The 22,355-nt window shown below is 37.8% G+C and overlaps 1 protein-coding gene across 2 annotated transcripts; it reads right to left on the reverse strand.

The window, feature by feature from the left end:
* Positions 1-625: 625 nt before the first annotated feature.
* Positions 626-21,211, reverse strand: TIMMDC1 (translocase of inner mitochondrial membrane domain containing 1). 2 transcript variants are annotated; one of them, XM_045785120.2, is made up of 8 exons: positions 21,066-21,211; positions 20,758-20,965; positions 18,199-18,364; positions 16,830-16,918; positions 16,255-16,322; positions 7,733-7,811; positions 3,847-3,957; positions 626-1,400 (listed from the first exon to the last, which is right to left on the reverse strand). In XM_045785120.2, exons 2-8 carry the CDS (start codon positions 20,949-20,951, stop codon positions 1,250-1,252), a joined length of 858 nt encoding a protein of 285 aa, XP_045641076.1. In that variant the 5' UTR covers positions 20,952-20,965; positions 21,066-21,211; the 3' UTR covers positions 626-1,249. The 2 variants fall into 2 exon arrangements, with proteins under 2 accessions (XP_045641076.1, XP_087717735.1); XM_087861609.1 differs by lacking the exon at positions 626-1,400 and adding an exon at positions 2,470-3,323.
* Between the last annotated feature and the right edge of the window lie 1,144 nt (positions 21,212-22,355).

Below are 22,355 nucleotides of genomic sequence, written 5' to 3' on the forward strand. Positions count from 1 at the left end.
CTTTGCAGAGGTTCTTCTAGCCTTAGAATTACTAGTGTCCGTTGTTCTGTCTCTCGTCCCCTGTGCTCCAGGGCATCATGCTATGCTCCACATGTATCTTTTCACTTAATACCCATTCTGAGGCAGATACTATTTCATCTGACAGAGGGGAAAACTGAGACCTAAAGTAAAACGGCTTTGCTGTAGGTCACATGGCTGCAAAGCCACATGACTGGGATGCCAAGCCAGCGATCTGCCCCCAGAGCCTGTGGTTCAGTCACAATATCACACAGCTACATAAACCTGGCTTCTGACAACAGTTACTTTCAGAGCAGGGACTAAAAACAAAGAGATTCAACACCAAAACAAAGCACTGGTGGTTTTTCCCTCCTAGTACACTTAACGCAGGTCATTCCCCCACCCCCCTTCAGTAAAAGTTAAAGTCTGCAGGACAGCTTCCTTCTTAAGGAGCAAACTCCTGGAGTGTAGCGACTGTGTATCTATTCTAAGTAACTTCTGCATATTTCAGCATAGACACTTTGTCAGCAACACTGAGAGAGGAAACACAGTCGGGTTCTTTTTTTAAAATGATGCTTATCTACTTCATGTTTGTTAAATTTACATTGTATTTCAAAAGGCTTAGGAATTATCTTTTTATTTTATTTTTTTAAATTTTATTTGAGAGAGGGCACGTAGGGGGGGAGGCGGGGCAAGCATGGAGCCTCACACAAGGCTCCATTCCACGGCCCACAGATCATGACCTGAGCCTAAATCAAGAGCTGGACACTCAACCAACAGCCACCCAGGTGCCACCACACTTAGGCCTGCGATATTTTCAAGACCCAAAGGCACAAGAGTTTTATCATAGGCCATTTTCCTCACCTGGTTCTTTCCCTCTTCTTCCTAGTGATTCCTCAAGTATCCTTTTAAAGGGCTGCAAGAATAAACATATAACCTACAGAATTCAACTCCAATCTTGGGAATGTTTTAATTTACTGTTGTAAAATCCAGGGAAAAGAATTATGTACTGATTGATCAGTACAGATTGTCAAATATACAGATCAATCAGGAAAGATTTAAGTGTGTAATTAAATTTAAGGATAAGTAAAGTGAGCATACACTAGCCCAATTCTTGGTTTAAAAAAAGATAAAAGCAAGTCACTGCCACTAGAGATGCTAGCGTTTATATCCGACCAAGAAGCCTACCCACTGGCATCCAATGGACATAGATCCCTTCGATTCACCAATGAATTTTAAGTCCAGAACATTTTCAGTCTTTGTCTTGTTTATTTGTTGATGAAGGGTTTCTAGGAAGATTTAGCAGTGCTTCAATTTTCTCAACATCATCTTTGGATCGATTTTTCTTTAAGCTACTTTCGATTTCTTCAGGGAGGAGATCAGTAAATTGTAGTCTGGCCTTGCTGTAATAAAAGAATGAAAAGAACATATCATGTACTACTCTGTTTCTTAGTTCCTAGAGAGATTTAAAAAAAATATATATATAGCATTTATCCATTCTCCCTGTGCCTTATGAGCAAACATTGCTCCTTGCACTTCAAAAACAATGACTTTCTTCGCTCTCCTGACCTGTTCCACTCATGGGCCGACTACGGTTCTCACATCACCAAAATGGACACTGCTGTGGCAGCAGCTCTGATCCCTCAGATATTCTAGAGTTCCTGCAGGGGTATCGTGCAGGAACCAAAGCACCCCGAGCTCAAGTGTGAGCCTTGCAAACTGGCTGTCCTCTTGCCCTCAGGGCTGGGGGGAGAGTGAGCCCCCGTCACTCCATTAACTCTCTGTTGTCAGACCTTATAGGAACTGCAGAGAGGCTATAAGAATGGTAAATTCAACATGGAAAAGTCAGATGGGACAACACTATAGATGTATATTTACAAAGAGTTAAAATCCAATTTCCAAATAACAGATCAGTTCTTTTTCTAAATCTAGTATTCGTGTCTTTCTTTTTTTAAGTGATTATCAAGGTCATCCATGACTTTTTTCTCAACTCTTCATAACCAGGTTTGACCATTTCTTCTTCCATATCTCTTTAGCCATTTTCCAAATTTTCGACTCACTAAAGCAATTTTTTATACCCTCACTCTGACTTCCCTGTAGTTACTCTGAAGCAATGAAGCAGGTATTTAATAAGTTCTTAATTATGTATTAAATTAGCTCCTCAAGAATATCACATATGTATCATAGACATATAAATATCCTAAAAATTTTTCACCCTATTTCCTTCTGAAGTATCTTTCATTACTATAATTCAAGTTATTGTTTTTAGCCATTCTTGAGATTTTCCATCTCTAAATAACTGATCAACTTCTCTACTTATTTTTCTAGTTTCCTTTTTTTATTGGGATACAATTATTATCTGTTCGTATTTTCCAAATGTTAATTCTTCTGCAACTTTCTGTATCAAATTCAAATACCAATATACTTTCCTTACCTTTCCAATTCCTTTCTCAAAGCTTTCTTTTCTTAAAAAAAAAAAAAAAAAAAAGTTTCTTATGACACCTAAAGAACTAGAAATAAGCTAATACTTTCATGCTTTTAATTCTCCACATCACATTTTATGCTGGCATTTAGAATTTTAAGTCCTTTATCCTAGAACTTAGATAATTACATATCCCTCCTACCCGCTTACTCTGGAGAAGAGGAGTGAATAAAACAAACATATATTGAGCATTGTGGTGTGATTCTGCCCTCCGAATGGCTGAGAAAACAGAAGGCTTGAAATTAAGTAAAATATCCAAGGTCAGAAAATTAATCAATAGCCTAGCTGGGATTTAAGGTTTGTTTTCAAGGCTTCATTGGCTGCAAAATCAATGCTTTTTCTCCTTTTTCTCCAGTCCCTAAAAACTGATCTACAGATATTAAGAATTTCCATGTGTGTGTGTGTGTTTAGCACAAATGGAAGTTTCAAGTAAAAACATGGGGGAAAAAAAAGACTGTTTATTCAACTATGAAAACAGCAGCAGCTTTCACCAGTGCGCAGGCTCAGCCATGAGAATTCTTTGTACCAGGAGCACTAGCTAGCAGCCTGTTACGGTGATCTTACAAAGAATCAGCACAAAGTCCACTCTCAGTCTCATACCTGGATCCCAAGGAATGACTAGATGCCACAGGTCAAAACTTTCCTCCTCCTCAGTGGCATCCAGTCCATGAACAGTCACTAAAACTACCTAATTCATGTGCATCCACAAGAAGTGGAATTTTTGAATGCAGAGACCTAACACGCTCTGTATTGTTCATAGATGCATGTGTAACCGGGGATACAACCTTTTAAATGACGCCAAGTGAAACTCACTCATTGCTGTCCATTTCCTTTAGGTAATTTCCTATGCAGTCAAGAATATAGAAAAAGAAAAAAAATATGCAACCAAGTGAGGTTTCTTAACTTTAAAGAAATGTATCTAAATGTATCTAAAGAATGACCCTCATCAGATTAAAAATAAAATTAGTGTCTTTCTTTTAACCATTCCTTCATTAAAAAGATTAAAAAACCAGGTAGGGTACAAGTTGAAGAAAATGAAACTCTTGAGATTCTTTTCTTTCTTTCTTTCTTTCTTTCTTTCTTTCTTTCTTTCTTTCTTTCTTTCTCTTTCTTTCTTATCTATTTATTTAAGTAATATTTATTTATTTATTTATTTAAGTAATTTCTATTTACTTATTTAAGTAATTTCTATACCCAACATGGGACCTGAACTCACAACCCTGAGATCAAGAGTGCTCCACCGACTAAGCCAGCCAGGTGCCCCAGAAACTCATCTTTGAGTTGAGGGACGGTTTAGAGGACCCGGGTTAAGAGAACACCACGATGGCTAAGAAAGTCGGATGCCCACATCTTCACATGCTCCTTACCTCTCTTGGAGTTTCAGCTCGTGGAGTGCTTTGCGATCCTTCTGTGTTCTCTCTTGGACAGTCTCACCATAGAAGTTCTGAAGTGCCATCAACAGACTTCCTACAGGAGTGCTGAGGGGGAAGCAGCGAGAAAGCTTAGGACAAAGGAGCCATTAGACCACACACCATGTGAGGACCTGCTAAGGCATGAGCAACACCGACTGAGCCACCGGTTCCCCGACAGGTACAGGAACTCTGACAAAGTGTCCTTGTCGAATGAAGAAAAAATTAAGGCAATTTCCTTCCTAGTCTTCTAAACACTACAGAAAAACAATCACTGCAACTTCCTAAAATTAGCTGGTATAAAAACAACAGGTCTATAAATTGCCTCTGTTTTATCATGAATGATAAACTGGGAAAATATATATTTATGACCAGTTCTAGTAAGTAGATTTATACCGAGATTTCTCAGAAGTGAAATTAATACCAGGAATGGTACCAAACCCTGTACGGGGCAGGAACTGTAGGGCATCTTTGGTTGGAGGAAGGATACTACTAGCTTCTGGAGGTGGAACCACCAAAACATCCTCAAATTCAAAAGTCTGGCACAACAGTCTCACCCATAATGTCCATAGTTACCAATCGAGAAACTGATTTAGATAGCAATTATTACAGTAACGGAAGAGGGTTTGGTTCTTGTGTTCTCAAAGAGGAATTTTTGACTTTGATATAACTTAAATTTCCTCTGACTACAACGTAAGTAAGCTCATTCAAAAAATTATTTTTGCTAAATGGAAATGTCCGTTGACAAATGGATAAAGAAAATGTGGTAGGGGGGCGCCTGGGTGGCGCAGCGGTTAAGTCTCTGCCTTTGGCTCAGGGCGTGATTCCGGCATGATGGGATCGAACCCCGCATGAGGCTCCTCCGTTGTGAGCCTGCGTCTTCCTCTCTCACTCCCCCTGCTTGTGTTCCCTCTCTCGCTGACTGTCTCTATCTCTGTCAAATAAATAAATAAAGTCTTTAAAAAAAAAAAAAAAGAAAAAGAAAATGTGGTATATACAATGGAGCACTGTGCAGCCTTTAAAAAGAAGGTCCTGTCACATGCTACAACATGGATCGACCTTCAGGATATTATGTTAAGTGAAATATGCCAGTTATAAAAGGACAAATATATGATTCCATTACTATGAAGTATCTAAAGTAGTCAAAGTCATAGAAACAAAGTGGAAAGGTAGTTGCCAAAGGCTGGGGAACAGGGGGAGGGGAGAATTAATGTTTAATAGGTAAAGAGTTTTCAGTTCTAGAGATCTTTTGTACAACAATGGGAATATACCTAACACTACTAAACTGTACACTTAAAAATGGTTAAGATGATAAAATCTGTTATGTGTTTTTAATGACAAAGAAAAAGAAATTACTTTTGCTTCTAATTTCAATAATTCTCCCCTTCAAACTAAGCTGGTATATTAACAACATAACAAGGGGCGCCTGGCTGGCTCAGTCAGTAGAGAATGTGACTCTTGATCTTGGGGTCCTGAGTTCAAGCCCCACGTTGGGGGTAGAGTTTGCTAAAAAACAAACAAAAAAACACAATATAATAAAAATTATGTCAGCAATGGATTATGACATGCTGAATTTTTAAAAAGAATTTTAAAAAAGAATGAATAAATCTATAGTGTTACTTCCATTTAAAAAGGGGATAGAAAAAGGGAGGGCACAGGTGGAGGGAAAGGGAGAACTCTTCTATTTAGGTGAATGCCAACTAATAAAAACAGAAGAAAAGATAGAACTAACAAATCATTGTGCAACCATCTTTGTAATAACTGATTACAGCAACAATTATAATAGATCATTAAAACCACAAGAAACAAAATAGCTGGAGAACAGGCTATTCAATCTTATCCTACAGATTATTTATTTTATTTTTTTATTTTTTAAAAGATTTCATTTATTTATTTGACAGAGAGAGAGGCAGCGAGAGAGGGAACACAAGCAGGGGGAGTGGGAGAGGAAGAAGCAGGCTTCCCGATGAGCAGGGAGCCCGATGCGGGGCTCGATCCCAGAACGCTGGGATCATGACCTGAGCCGAAGGCAGACGCTTAACGACTGAGCCACCCAGGTGCCCCCACAGATTATTTATTAATCACAATGGGAAAAAGATACCCTTACAGTGGAGAAATTTAGTAGATACCAAATGTGGTAGGCAGAATTCTAAAATGGTGCCCCAAAATGTCCTGTCCTAATCCCTCAACTATAAATATATTATACCCGTGATTATGTTACATAGCAAAATTTTACAGATGTAATTAAGGTCAGTAACCAGCTGAATTTGAGTCAATCAAAAAGTAAATTATATGAGAAGAATTCAACATGCTGGTTGCTGGTTTGAACATGAAGGGGTCACTGTGAGAAGAAATGGGGATGCCTCTAGGAACAGTGGTGCCTGGCTGACAACCAGCCAGGGAACATGGACTTCAGCCCTACAGCCGCAAGGATCCTGTCCACAACCCGAATGGTTCAGGAACAGATTCTTCCCCAGAGCCCAGAGCCCACCTGACCAACACTTTGGTTTTGGCCTTGTAAAACCCTGAACAGATAGAGCCCATCTGAGCCTACTCAGATCTCTGACCCACAGAACTGTGATATAATAAATGGGTAGTGTTTCAAGTTGCTAAAGTTTGTGGTAATCTGTCACATAGCAATAGAAAACTACTGCGAATAATTAAAATTGACATCACTTATAATAGGTGATACAATGTGGCTCTTGATGTGATACACTGAGGAGGAAACAACTTCACCTATATTGTACTCCTGATGAAAACATTTAACCTAAATCTAATCCTGAGGGGATAAGCAAAAGAAATTGAGAAATTCTCTGGGGGAAAAAAGGCAGTGGAACTGTTCTAGTTTAAAGGAATCAAGGGGCGCCTGGGTGGCGCAGTCGGCTAAGGGCTGGATTCTTGGTTTCTGCTCAGGTTGTGATCTCAGGGTCCTGTGATTGAGCCCCACGTCAGGCTCTGTGCTCAGTACAGAGTCCACTTCAGATTTGCTCTTCTCTCCCTCTGCCCCTCCTGCTTGTGTGCACTCTCTGTCTAATAAATAAATCTTTTTTTAAAAAAATAAAGGAATCAAAACCATAAAAATGATATACAATTGGATCCTGGGTTTAAAAAAAATATGTATATATGGTATTATAATAATTGAAAAATTTGGAATATGTCCCTATTTTAGCTATATTGAATCAATGCTAAATTATTTATTGTGATGATTACACTGTGATATCATTGGCAAATGTTCGTCATTTCATCCTGGGAGATACATGCTGATGTATTCAGAGGTAAGGAATTATGAGGTCTCAAAAGATTTAACCAGAAAGAAAAAAGAGAAAGAAAAAGAACTGTACACACATTCCACATATATACAGAGAGATATAAAATGAATATGGCAAAATGTTAACAACTGGTGAATGTAAGTGAAGAATATATGGGTGTCCAATGTACTAAGTCATTCAACTTTTCTATAGGTTCAAAATGTTTCAAAGTAAAAAGCTGAAGAAGAAAATGTTTTAAATTTAATAAACTAAACAAAACCCAAACAAAAAAATTTTTAATAGAATGTGCTTGTTAATAGTTTCTTACTCTTTTTTTCCTGCTCCTTGTTCAAACTACAAATAGTTACAGGTGTTAGTGATACCTAAACAGTTTTCACTCAGTGATAACTGGAAGTAAAATCAACCAGTGGGGTAGAACTAGAATTTGACAGTCAAAGCCACTGCCAATACAAGACTAAAGACCATTTATAGGCTTTAAGATTCAAATGTGTTCTTTAGAAGTGAATGAGATTTTTAACAGGTAATGCATTAATGAAAGTTGTGTTAATTTAGAATGAAACTGTGTTAACACTTACCCCAGCAAGGCTCCGATGATGCCACCAGCCACCAGACCATGCAGGCCCAAGTTTATTCTAAAAAGACCTCCTGTGACAGCTATTTTAGAACAAACAAAAAAAAACCCCCCAATATTAAATTATCTTTAAGCACTAGAATCTATTTTTAAAATTTTCCTTCTATAAAAATGACATAAACCCCTAAGTAAGTTTTCTGAACCCAACATTAATATACCACCACAATCTCTTCCACACTGCAGGTTCAAAAGAAAACATTCCTTTCACAAACCTACTTTCTCCATCTGTTCTAGGGTCCAATCTCTTCTCATTCTGCTTCATTTTTGCCCACCTCCTCTTAAAAATCTGTAATTTCTTCACTTCCACCTCTTCCATTTCTTCCTTCTTCAAGAAAAGCTTCCCCCAAATAAACAAAACCCCCTGCAGTTCATACCTTTGCCCCCCGCCTCACCCTTTTCTGTACTGCTACACTCCTCAGCCAGGCCTGCAAGTGGGCATTTGGCCTACAGTGCCATCTGGTGGTCAGTGCACAGATCCTATTTCCTTCCCACTGGAACGGTGTATCTACAATGTCATCCATTTTCCTCCCTCACAAGGTACAACACAACTAATGCCATCGCAGGTAGTAACTTTTTTTTTTTAATTGAGATTTATTTGTCTTATTTTAGTACTATTTATCATTCTTAATTTTCTAAGTTTTAAAAGTAACAAGAACAAAAATGATCTTTAATTCTATAACCAGAGGTAGTATAATACATTTGGTCTTTTTTTTTTTTCCAAGATTTTATTTATCTATTTGATAGAGAGAGAGACAGCCAGCGAGAGAAGGAACACAAGCAGGCAGAGTGGGAGAGGAAGAAGCAGGTTCTTAGTGGAGAAGCCTGATGTGGGGCTCGATCCCAGAACGCTGGGATCATGCCCTGAGCCGAAGGCAGATGCTTAATGACTGCACCACCCAGGTGCCCCCATTTGGTTTTTTTTTTCCCTCTAGTTTTCTCTTCCAAACAAAGCATTTTTAAAAAATAAGATTAAAAAAAAAAAAAACCTATTAGAATAGCCAAAATCTAGAATACTGACAACACTAAATGTTGACAAGGATGTGGAGCAAAAGAAACTCTCATTCATTGCTGGTTAGAACCAAAATGGTATAGCCACTCTTGAAGACAGTCTGACACTTTCTTACCATATGATCCAGCAATCGTGCTCCTTGGTATTTACCCAAAGGAGCTGTAAATTTATGTTCACACCAAAACCTGCACACAGACATTTACATATAGCAGCTCTGTTCATAACTGTCAATACCTGGAAGCAAACAAGATGTCCTTCAGTAGGTAATGCATAAACTGGTATATTCAGACAAAGCACTAAAAAGAAATGGGCTATCAACTAATGAAAAGACACTGGAGGAAACGTGAATGCATATTATTAAGTGAAAGAAGTTAATCTGAAAAAGATATATAACATTCTAGAAAAGGCAAAACTATGGGAACAGTAAAAACAAAACAAAACAAAAAACCAGTGGTTATCAGAGGTTGGTAGACAGGATGCATAGGTAGAGCAGATTTTTAGGGCAATGAAAATGCTCTTTATGATACCACAATGATGGATACATGTCATCATATATTTGTCCAAACCCATAGAATGTACACCAAGAGTGAACCCTAAAGGAAACTATGGACTTTGGGTGATGATAAATCAATGTAAGTTCTTCAATTTAACTAATATTCTCTGGTGTGAAATGTTGATAGTTGGGGAGGCTCCATGTAAGTGGGGGAGGGAGTATATGCAAAATCTTTGTATCTTCTGTCCAATTTTACTGTGAACCTAAAACTATATTAAAGGGGGGGGAGTAATGAGGCTTATAAGCTGTCAGCAGCCAAACACCAAAAATGGAGTCAGACTCTATTACACTTATAACTATGTTTTCTATGAATAAAAATAGTTTACTTCTTTTTTTTTTTTTATTCTTGGTACTTTTTCTTTTTCTTACCTGAATGCACTGGTTAAAGTCTCCAGTACAATGCTGAATATGACTGTATTCATCCCAAGTACCTGAATTACAAGTGTATATATCTGTGCCATGTTCTCAGTCTTAGGGCAAAGTCATTCAGTCTTTCACCATTAAATATGATGTTTGCTGCAGGCTTTTTCATAGATGACCTTCATTGGGTTAAAATTCCTTTTTATTTCTAGTTTGTTGAGAGTTTTTATCATGAATGTTGGATTTTTATCAAATGCTTTTTCTAAGCTAACCTTAAATTACTTGGATAAATTCAATTGGTCATGATATAATAATCCTTGTTTGTTGCTGGATTTGGTTTACTAGTATTTTGTTAAGGATTTTTTGTGTATATACTTTTTTTTTTTTTTAAGTAATCTCTACACCCAAATGGGGCTTGAACCCACAACCCTGAGATAAGAGCTACATGCTCTACCAACTGAGCCAGCCAGGTACCCCTGTGTGTATACTCTTGAGGGACAGTGATCTGTAATTTTCTTTGTTGTTTTCATCTGGCTTTGGTATCAGGGTAATACTAGTCTAACAGAAGGAGTTTGAAAGTGTTCCTTCTTCTATTTTCTGGAAGAGTTTGTGAAAGAAATTTCCCAAATAGCCATTGAAGCCATCTGGTCGTGGGCTTTTATGAAAAAAATTTAAATAATTTAGTTTATTAACTTACTATGGGGCTATCCCAATTTTCTATTTCTTCTTGAGTAAATTTTGATAATTTGTGTCTTTTGTTTTTTCTTCTTGGTCAGTCTTGCTGAAGGTTGTCTATTTTGTTATCTTTAAAAAAAAAAACCAACTTTTGGTTCCATCAATTTTCTCTTTTTCTTTCAATTTCACTGAGTTTTGCTCTAATTCTATTATTTCCTTCTGTCTGTCTACTTTGGGTTTATTTTGCTCCTCATTTTCTATTTTTAAAGGTGGAAGCTTAGATTGTTCATTTGAGATCTTTCTTCTTTTATAATGTAGGTGTTTATAAATTTCCCACTAAATACTAATTTGGGTGAATCTTAGCAATTTTGACATGTGCTTTCATTTTCATTCAACTCCAAATACTTCTAATTTACCTTCTGATTCCTTGTGGTCTATGGGTTATTTATAAATATGTTGTTTAATTTCCAAATATTTGTGGATCCCCCATTTTTTTCAGTTTAATTCCGCTGAGGTCAGAAAACATACTTTGTATGATTTCAATACTTCTAAATTTATTGAGACTTGTCTTGTGGCCTTATATATGGTCTAGCCTGAAGAATATCCCATGTGCACTTGAAAAGAATGTGTATTCTGCTGTTGTTGGGTCGAGTGTTCTATAGATGTTAGGTCATACAGGTTGATAGTGTTGTTCAAGTATTCTATACCCCTGTTGGTATTTCCTCTAGTTGTTCTATACATTATTAAAAGTGGCATATTAACATATAGTTGGATCTTTTTTTAATAGAGTCAGACAATCTGCCTATTGATTGCAATGTTTAATCCACTCATATTTAATGTTATTACTGATACAGCTGGATTTAGGCCTGCCATCTTATTGTTTTCTATATATCTATTTAATTCCTTTTTGACCTTATTACTATTACTACTTTAAAAAGTTACTCTCTTATTACTTGCTTTACGCATTACCCTATGCATCTTAATTTATCACACAATCTACTTCAGATCAGTACCAATTTTATTCCAGTAAGATATACAAAGACTGTTCCAATACAGCTCCACTCCTCCCATCTTCATGCTATTGTCGCTTATGTTATATATACATGTTAAAACACAGCAATACAATATTACTATTATTTTATGCAATCATATGTATTTTAAAGAAGGGAAAAAGTTAAGAAAGAAAAAACAATAGGTTTATGATGTCTTTTATATTAACCTACATATTTACCATTTCTAGTACTTTTCATTTCTTCCTGTCAAGTTACTATTTGGTATCATCTCCTTGCCCCAACATACTTCCATTCCTTCCCTCTCATTTGTGCTATTAATGCCATATATAGCTTTAAACATGCTATATGTCTAACACTTCAATTTTATTATTTTATGTATTATCTTTTATTATTATTTATGTATTGTCTTTTAGAGCAGTTAAGAGAAAATAAATATTTATACAACCTTTAATAATTACTTATATAATTATCTTTACCAATGCTCTTTAATGTAGATTCAGGTTACCATCTGGTATTACTTCCTTTGGCCTGAAGTACTTCTATAGTATTTTGTAAGGCAGATCTGCTAGCAACAAATTTTCTTTCTTTGCTTATCTGCCAATGTCTTTATTTTTGCCTTCAATTTTGAAGAATGGTTTCCTAGATAGAGAATTCTTGGTTGGCAACTTATTCTTTTCAGGCTTTTGAATTTCATTCTACTGCCCTCTGGCTTCCATCATTCTAATGAGCAATCGGCTGTTAATCTTATTGGAGTGTTCCTTGGTTGTTGTTTTTTTTTTTTCTTGCTTTTAAGATTTCTTTCTTTCAATAGTATAACTATTATGTGTCTAGGTGTGCATCTCTTCATGTTTATTCTTCTTAGAGCTTGTTGAGCCTCTTTGATGTACGGGTTAATGTTTTTCATCAAATTTGGGAAGTTTGTAGCCTTATTTCTTAAAATACTTTTTTCTGGCCCTTTCTCTCTTTTCTCTCCATCTAGCATTCCCATCACACACCTGTTGGTACTTCTGATGGGGTCCCATAAATTGCTGAGGCTCAGTTCACTTCTCATTTTAAAAATTCTGTCCTTCATGGGCACCTGGGTGGCTCAGTTGGTTAAGCATCTGCCTTTGGCTCAGGTCGTGATCTCGGGGTCCTAGGATCGAGTCCTGCATTGGGCTCCCTGGTCAGCAGGGAGTCTGCTTCTCCCTCTCCCTCTGCCCCTACCCCCCACTCATGTGCTCACTCTCTTTCAAATAAAATCTTTTTAAAAAACATCCTGTCCTTCATAAGAAACAATCTATATTGATGCATCTTCAGGTTCACCAATTCTTTTCTGCTATTTCAAATATGGTGTTGAGCTCCTCCTCTCCAGTGAACTTTTAATTTCTATTGTATTTATCAACTCCAGACTTTTCATTTGATTCTTTATAATTCTTTTTTATAATTTATAATTTCAGTTGATTCTTCTTTATAATTTTTTATAATTCTTTTTTATAATTGTATAACTTTATAATCATAATTTTTATAATTCATAATTTTTATAATCGTAAAAAATTTTTGTAAAAAAATATTGACATTCTCTATTTGATAAGTCACTGTCATCATACTCTTATTTCTTTAAAAACAGTATGAAGCCTTTTGTCTACTATGTTCAAGAGATGGGTCCTGTCAGAGACATTCCTTATGACTGCTTTTTTTAATCCCGTTTTTGCATGTCTTATGATTTTTTTGTTGTTGTTGAAAATGGCACATTTTAGGTAATAAATTACAGCATTTCTGGAATTAGCACATCCTCCACAGGGTCATGGCTATAATTCTTTGTTTATGTAGCAACTTGCCTGGACCAGTTCTGTGGAGTCTTTTTCCTGCAGACTACAGCCACTAATGTCTTTGCTTAATTTTTATCTTGATGCCTGGCTTCCTAGGCATCACATTGGCTTAAGCAGTCAGCCAATGATTCATCAGAGGTTATGCTTAAACATCTCAAGCCAGTAAGGCTTCCATCCTTTGCCAATTTAGCTGTAGTTGAAGAATGCATTCAAAATTCAGAAAGTTTATGTCGTTTCTGGCTTTTTCTTTTGGTGTTCAGAATTAACCCTCACAATTAACCAAAGATAAGAAGCTTGCTAGAACGCTTACCAGTCTCTCCTGAATGGTTGTGAATACTTACACATGTGTGCAACTTACCAGAGTTCTAGGAATAAGTAGGATCTTATTAAAGCCCTCTTTGGCTGTCTTCCCTAGATATCCCTATTAAGATCCCTCCTCCTCTGCCAGTCTATTCCTTACCCCATAGTATCAAAACCTCAGGTTAGCTGTGCAATATTATCCTTCCCTGTTGCAATTATTTTCAGCAATACCCCTTGGCTTGGAATTTTCTGATCTCTGCTCCAAATAAAGTCAGCCACCTTAAGCAGCAGAAAGTTGGTCCTCCAGCCTGTCCTTGTGAAACTTCTGCATCATGGAGCTGTGGGTTAGGGGGCAGGAGCAGCCCTAGGCTGAAACACCACAGACTCTCAGTGTTCTTACTTAGACTCAATAGAAATTCTTGGATAAATGCTTACTGATTTGTTGAGTCAACTTCCAGCATCTTTAAATGGTTGGTTTAATAATTCTGTCCAATTCTGTTGTTGCTTTTTGTGGAGAGGATTTGCCAAGCTCCTCACTCAGCCATTCCAGATGTCAAATACACATTTATAAATGTCCAGATGATTGCCAAATAATAATAATGAGAGGAGACATCCTTGACCTGATTCTGACTTTAGGAGAAATTACTTTATGTTACACCATTAAGCTCAATGTTGGTTGCCGGTTTGAGATTAAAAACTTATATTGTATCAAATGCATTTTTCTATTTTTATTATTTTTGCCAATGTTTTAAAAGATGTTATTTATTTATTTGTCAGAGAGAGAGAGCGAGCACAAGCAGGGGGATTAGCAGGCAAAGGGAGAAGCAGGCTCCTCGTGAGCAAGGAGCCTGATGTGGGACTATTTTTACTAATTTTTACACTCAATTTACATTCAAGGAACATTTATTCTACTCTACTATGCGTCAAAGAGTTGTGATATAAAAGGCAAAGACTTTCTCTGATATCAGGTAAGTTATCTAGTAGAGAAGCAAAACAAGTTAACATAGGTTATAAGTGCTTCAATTGAAGTCTTTATAGTAAATTACGGGAACAAGGGGGAAGACACCTAAACAGAACCAAAGATAAGAAAATAGGGGCTAGGAAGGATCTCTAGAGAACATGAAGCTGACAGATGAGCTGAACCTTGAAAGACAGGTCCAATAAGAGCTGAACAAAATTGTCTGTGGGATGGGGAAGACAGATTCAAGAAGAGGAACCAATACATGTAAAGCAAGATTATGTTGGGTTTGGGAAATCAGAGTAGACTCATAAGGGTAGAGCAAGAGCGGTATATGGGGGCCAGATGAAGAATCAACATTAAAGTGATGGGAAACTATGGAAGAACCTCAAGCAAAAAAGTATTACAATCATATTCATATTTCAAAAAAGTAAGGCAACACTGAATGTGGAGCACACCAAGACTAGAAACAGGGAAGACTGGATAGCAGCAGTGGGAAGAAAGAGATGCTGAGAGTCCGTATATGTATTAAAGGAATATAACTGATAGGACTAGAACTTTGGAAAGAGGGGGATAAAGGACAGAACTATATCATTGCTTGGCTTTGTTGCTGTTGTCATTTTTAATTTAATAGGATAGATGATAAAGAACATAACAGCAGGAACAAGTGTGGAAGCAGGAGGAGGAAAACAGAGTTTGGTTTGGATATAGGCATTTGAGCCTACAGAATACCCATGGAAAAATGGCTGCAAGTTAAAAAAAAGGGCAAATTCCAGCTGCTCCAATGCTATTAATGATATTTCTAGTTTTGTATATTAAAATGCTTCCATTAAATTGTTAAGTTCAAATTACGTGTATGTGTATTTGCCTAAGTGTGTATATACATATACACAGAGAAACAGAGCATGCACCCAAAACAGAGCACAAGTGATAAAACAAATAGGTTAAAATGTTAACAACAGTTGAGTCTCCGTATATAAAAGTTACATGGTGTTCCTTGTATTATTTTAAAATTTTTAAAACTCTTTGTAAGCTTGAAATTATTTCCAAAGTAAACATTTTTTAAATGTTATGTACATTATATGGATGCTTTTGTATGTGAGAGAATGTACTTGAGTTAGTGAGTGCTTGAGTGTATATGGCACTTCATTTACATTTCTGGAAATAATATTTCAATACTATTTTTAATGTTCATTTTAAGAGGTCACACTTAACAGAGGCACAGAGCTTTAAAATAAAATGCAAGCTCTTATCATGAAAAATCTGGTCCCTTTCTACTTCACCAATCTTATCTCAAGCCACTCTTCCCCTCACTCACCATGTTCCAGTCATATTATCCTGCTTTTGAGGAACTTTTCTTGCCTTAGAGCCTTCACCCTCAATGTTCCCTCTGCCTAGGCTACTCTTTTTTTTTTTTTTAAACAAGGCTTACTTCTTCCCACTTTTCAGGTATCAGCTTCAATACCACCTCCTCATAAAAGCCTTCTCTGATCACCGTGACCATCTCATTGCCTCAGCTATTTGCTACTTTCTAGCACAGCAACCTTTTTTTCCCCAACCACATTAGATGGTAAAACTGCATGAAAGCAAAGACTTTTCCTGTTTTGTTCACCAAGTACACCAAGGGCCAAGCACAATGCTTTTCATATATTTTGCATGAATATTGGATGAGATGCGATGAGAAGCCAACCAAAGAATTCAGTAGCTCTGATTTATATGTCCTGAAATATTTTCCAGACCATATCTGAGAAGACTGAAAAATATAAAGAGTAACAAAAATGTCTTACCTCCTGCAATGACAAAATGGCTTAGGGCATTTTTATTTCTGTACACATTTAGACCAGTGTTGACTGTGCTGGGAGGAGGGGGGAAGGAAGAAAACATAAAATTTAAAGCATAGCCCCCTTACTTTCCTGACCACAATTTTCACTAAAATGATAGGTATTAGTTTAGAAGTGCCTACTATGTCAATTCCTGGTCTTAGTCTAGGCCCTGTCAATGTGCTCCAGACTACTAACATGCCTATGGGTTTTCTAGGTGGGCCTGCTTCTGCTGAAGAATGAACCAAAGAACAGTCAAATTTCTGGAAGAAATATTCACTTAGAAAAAGAAATGTAAAGAAGAGTTTTGCAGAATTTCTTTTACTTAGAAACCCTGTACCTATTTGGATAATAGTTAGTAGACTTCCACCCATGGATGCAAAACTACATTTGGACCCAACTTTTACACAGATAAAAGTTCTTGAGGAAAAAGGTATTATGAACCACTTTCATGTGGGTATTTAGTTTTTAAAAATCTCGCTCAAAAGATGTGCTCCTATAAGAATAGCAAGACCCTTTGTCACAATTCAGAGAGAACTTACTTGAATATAGTCACAAACACTGTAGTCCTCCAACTCCAGCGCCAGCCGTACCTGATGAAGCCTCGTGTGGCAGCACGATGTGCAGATTGCTAAAGTTAATGAAAAGGCTGTGAGATTCCAAAACAACTTGATACCTTCTTTATTCTGAAACTACAGCAGAGGGACGTTGGCTATGCATTAGGCAGGGACACCTCAACAGAAACACCATGCAATCCTAGAAATACCATTGTTTAAGTAGTGAAGCTAAAGCAAATGTCCCACATGCATCCTGCGCTATGCGAGATGGAAAAGGAACTAAGAATTGCCAGTGTCAACCAAGTAATCTATCAATGAGGCATAAACTGAGATCTATAAGGCAAATGTCATGGCAAATATATAGTTAGTGGTAGACACGCTTTTTATTTCAAGAAATCTTGGGGAAAAGAAACAATAAAATAAAAAAGAACAATTGTTCTTTTTTATTTTATTGTTCTAATCTGGAAAATTATATTGTGGTTATATAAGAGAATGTCTTTGTTTTCAGGGAAATTATGCTGAAGTATTCATCATGACTATACCTTACTCTCTAGCAGTCACAAAAAATAATAGTATGCACTAGTAAATGTGGTAAAATGTTAACATCTGGAGAATTTGGATGAAAGGTATATAGGAATTCTTTTTTTTTTTTTTTTTTTTTTAGATTTTTATTTATTTATTTATTTATTTATTTATTTGAGAGAGAGGGATGGAGTGCATGAGAGGGAGCAGGGTCAGAAGGAGAAGCAGAATCCCCACAGAGGAGGAAGCCCGATGTGGGACTCGATCCTGGGAGTCCAGGATCATGACGTGAGTTAAAGGCAGTAGCTTAACCAACTGAGCCACCCAGGCGCCCCTATAGGAATTCTTTGTACTACTTTTGCAACTTGTCTTTAAGTTTGACATAATTTCAAAAAAAACCCAAAGCAACTCTCGGAGCTGTAACTTCCTCGCTTATACAACAGAACTGATATACAGATCTAACAAATGAGTTAGCACTCTATAAACTGTAGTTATAAATGGTAATTATTGTTTTAATGTAAACTAGTATCCTCCATAGAGGCTCTGTGAATGGGGTTAATATGCCACAGCTAACCTTGATGATTTAGCTAGGGATTAGAAATATATTTCAGAAAGTAGAGCCATGGTGGTAATCCCTCTGAAGATAAGAAACGTGGTCTGATAAGCCATGCATATGCATTTAGCACTAGGACTTCCATTGTTATTAAGTATAGACTTTGTTTCTTTAGTCTGACATCCTAAACCCTCCCAACCCTCCTACCTGAGTAACTAAGGTTAAAGTGAATTGCTAAACTGCTGTGCCCTCAAATACGTTCAGAATATCAGTACTTACCACGGCATCAAAGCGGTTATGATAAATTTCTGCTTGGCTCTGCTCAACATACCGCTGTTTAGCATGAATAAAAGCTGGTATTCCCCCATATGCCCAGCCAATGATGCCTGCTGAAATTGCCGCCTTATATATATTCTCAAGTTCCTTTGAAGTTCTCTGTTGTTCACTAAGACATCAGAAAGACAATGTTGTTTGGGATTAGTTTATGGATACCACTCTCTGAAATTATGTTGAAAATTATCCCAATACTAACATCACCACATTTTTCATTATGGGCAGAATCTTCTGATAAATTAAATAGCACAGTAACATTACAAGTACCTCAAATCTCAACCAAAATTAATCTATGCTGTTAGAAATTAGGCAATTGTTGATTACTCTTGGAAAGACAGTGACTAGAAGGGGCACAAGGGGAGCTTCTGAAATGCTGTGAACAGTCTCTTGGTGTTGGTTACACAGCTATGTTTAGTTTGTGAAAATTCATTGATCAATATACTTATGTATATTTTTCTAGATGCATAATATATTCCAACAAAGTTTTTTTTCTAAGGTGCTTTAACTTGATGACTATTACAACTCAACCACATCTCTGGAAGCAGGAAGAATTTGTAAGCTGGATGCACAAAGATCAGTATTTCCCTTTTTGAATTTTTTAATAAGAATTTTATTTATTTATTTATTTATTTATTTATTTATTTATTTATTTATTTATGAGAGAGAGTGCATGAGCACGAGTGGAGGAAGGAGGAGGTGGGAGGGGGGTGAAGAATCTCAAGCAGATGCTCTGCTAGATGTGGAGCCTGACCCAGGGGCTTGCTCCCAGAACCCTGAGATCATGACCTGAGCCAAAATCAAGTCGGACACTTAACTGACTGAGCCACCCAGGTGCTTCGTCAGTAACATTTCTGAAATCAGAATCAATGAGTCTTTACAGTTCCTATATCTACAAAAGAAATCTAAATATAATTTCTTAGAAAACTCTAATTCTTATACTTATGTCAATAGGAAAAACTCCTATAATTTGAACCCTGTATTTATCTTTTACAGTCAATAAGATCAAAACCATTTACCTAAAAACTCAGAAGAGAAAATGTAAAAGAGCTTAAAACTTAATAAGCCAGATGTATACGCTTTGCCTCCTTTTTGTTCTCCGAAAAATTCCATGACATGGGTGATATTTATCTCCATTTTACCGATATGGAAATAGAGGCTCTAAGAAGTTCTATGGTTGGCCCAAACCGCTAATGAAAAGTGAAGAAACAGCACAGTGGTGGAAAGGACCTCAACTACAAATGGCAACAGGGTTGTGGTTCTGGTTCTGTCACTCACTGTTAAGTGACCTGCAGCCAGATCACAATCTCTATAAACCTTAGTTTCCTCAACTACGATGGAGGGGAGCATGGAAATTACACTCGTTACCTTCAAATTTATTTCAGCTCCAACATTCTGTGACTTATAAAGCTGGTCAAAATAACCCTCTTCTGTTATATACTATATAGGATCTTTCATAAGTATCTCAAATTAACTATTGGAAGGACTAATGAGAAAGGATGCTTCATTATCTTTAAAATAAAGATGAGGGGCGCCTGGGTGGCTCAGTGGGCTAAGCATGTGCCTTTGACTCAGGTCATGATTAGTGTCCTGGGATGAAGGCCCACGCTGGGCTTCCTGCTCAGTGGGGAGTCGGTTTCTCCCTCTCCTTCTGCCCCTCCCCCTGGCTCATGCTCTCTCAAATAAATTAATAAAATCTTTTTTAAAAAGATGATGCAATCTCACGAAAGCAATTAAATACAATTCTGCCAACAACCTCACAATCTCAGCAACATCATAAAGCTTCAAAGTTAATTTAACCACTGGATAACAGTGTAGTATGGTAACATACTTCATGAAAGGGCAAATTTTTCACCAGTAACTTATAAATGAATAAATGATGAAATGAATGAATGAATGAAATATCCTGAGTTTTTCATTCAAGTTAATTCAATCTGAAGGATTATCCTTTATTCTGAAATAAATTTATCTGTTAATCCAGCTAAAATCTTGTTTCATAAAATGATAATATTTGCTACTATTTTTTATATTTCCTTATTTGACAGAATACAAAATTTTACAGGTCTCTCTGCCATCTCTTCAACCTTCATTTTTTGAAGAGGAGCGGAGGTTATGGTCACAACATATGTTTGGGATAAAGCGAAATACGAAAAAGAATACCGGAGTGGAATCCTACAGATGTGGATTCCAGGTTCAATTCTGACACTAATTAGCTCGGTCCAATTCTTCTAATTTGTAAAACCAGGGGATTACACTAAAACTACATTCCCTAAATATCCCTAAGAGCTGGAACATGTAATGAGTTTCACCCTTACCACCTGAAATCTGTCCTGTCAATCAACACAACTACCAGGGGCAATGTCAGGATACAAGCTTGGGATACAAATAATAGAACGCCAAATCTTGTTTAAAAATAAACCACATCCAGGGGGTCCTTCACCCCAAGATGACCCAGGTTTTGGGACAGCTCTTCGCAGTCCCCTCCCCACAGACCCTCTGCACTTTTACTCTTTGACAAACAGGTCCCGGAGGCGGTCCCATCCGGATTCCGAGTAATCGGGCTTTGGGACGTAAGAAGACAGCTTCTGGTTCTCTACGAGAGCCTCCGAATCGGCGGCGACAGCTCCTGCAGCAAAGACCCGAGGGAAAGGACTCAACGTCTTGCAGAGGAAGCTCTGTGGCGACGGCGGCCGCACCTCCATGGCCCTCTCCTAACCTGTGGACAGACACACGCTTGGGTTCTCAGGGCTCCAAAGCCTCCCGGAGACGCCGTGGAAGGACAGTAAGGATAACTGCAGTAATGAGTGGGTGAGTACCCGTGCACTAGGCCCCAGCTAATTTGCTTCCAGACTCGCCGCCGCAGCTCTGCACATCTTCGTCCTCCGTGCGGGTGCTCACTTTGGAGGACCTTGGATACACGAGACAGGAAGTCCCACCCTCACCGGGGCAAAGGCTAATGGGCGGGGCGACGGCGGAGCCCTTGTCAAAACACTTCCGGTTGGAGGCGGGAAGAACCCCAGCTGTGTCAGGCCCGCCCCCGGAAGCGAGTTGACAGCGAGTAGCCACCGTCAGCACAGTGCGGCTCCGCGTCCCGCCCGGTTTTTTGGGTCTCTCTCGGCCTCCTGTGCCACACAAACCGGGCCTTGGGCAGGTTCCGGGCGGCCAGACGTTGTCACAGGCTGAAGTAGTTGAGCGTATTTAAAACTCCGGAAATTACAACCACATGAAAAAGAAAATTCAGTCTTCAATACAAGTGGAGTGGGAGAGGGAAAGACAATTCGCACAAATAAAAGCCCAACCTACCTGTCACCGACGTGCAGAAGCCTCCCGGGCTGGGCGGAGTCCACTCATACTCTTCAGTTCTGGTTTCTGGAAAGAACCGTTGCATTGAAGATGGGTCTTGGTACCAGATAGACCGAGATTTCCAGAACGATTTTTTGAAGATTCAGCTTTGGGCGGTTCTTCACTAGATGGGTTTTACCCCCTTTAGTTGATAAGCCTACTGTTTCTCAAAAGGCAGGACAATTTCTGGAATTTCTATCAGGTGTTTTTGATATTCCAGCAATAACTTCCCTTCAGTACAGCCTCTGCTAACATATGCTTCGAGGTATAGTTTTTATTAAAATGCACGCATTTAAAATATTCCCGAACTGGTTTGTGTGATTTCATTTTACTGGCAGCCAAACATAGTCCCTTATTTTTTGCCAATCCCTACCCCTCCTTTATTCCTTTTTAGATGTAATTCAAAATTGCTACACGCCTTAGTAGAATACAGCAAATAGAATTTTGGAATTTGATAAGGCCCAGAGGAGTGACTGACTACAGGGACTACCTTAATTAGTGACAGTCATCTAGGAGACAGGATTTGATTAACTCCCATCATAGCACTTACTACATTGCATCACAACTTCCTATTTGCTGCTATGTCTCAGTAGACGAATTCTGAGTTCAGAGACCAGGTATATTCATCTCTGTGTGTCCAGGACCTAGCATTGTGTCTGGCATGTAGGTTGTTGAATGAAAAATTCAGATCCCCTTACTCCTGGCTTTGACTCCAGGTTGCTGCTTATCCCATATAGATAGGGGTGGGCACCACGATAAAGTTC

Source organism: Ursus americanus, chromosome 4 (assembly GCF_024610735.1).
Source record: "Ursus americanus isolate L20-20 chromosome 4, mUrsAme1.1.p, whole genome shotgun sequence".
Lineage (NCBI taxonomy): Eukaryota > Metazoa > Chordata > Mammalia > Carnivora > Ursidae > Ursus > Ursus americanus.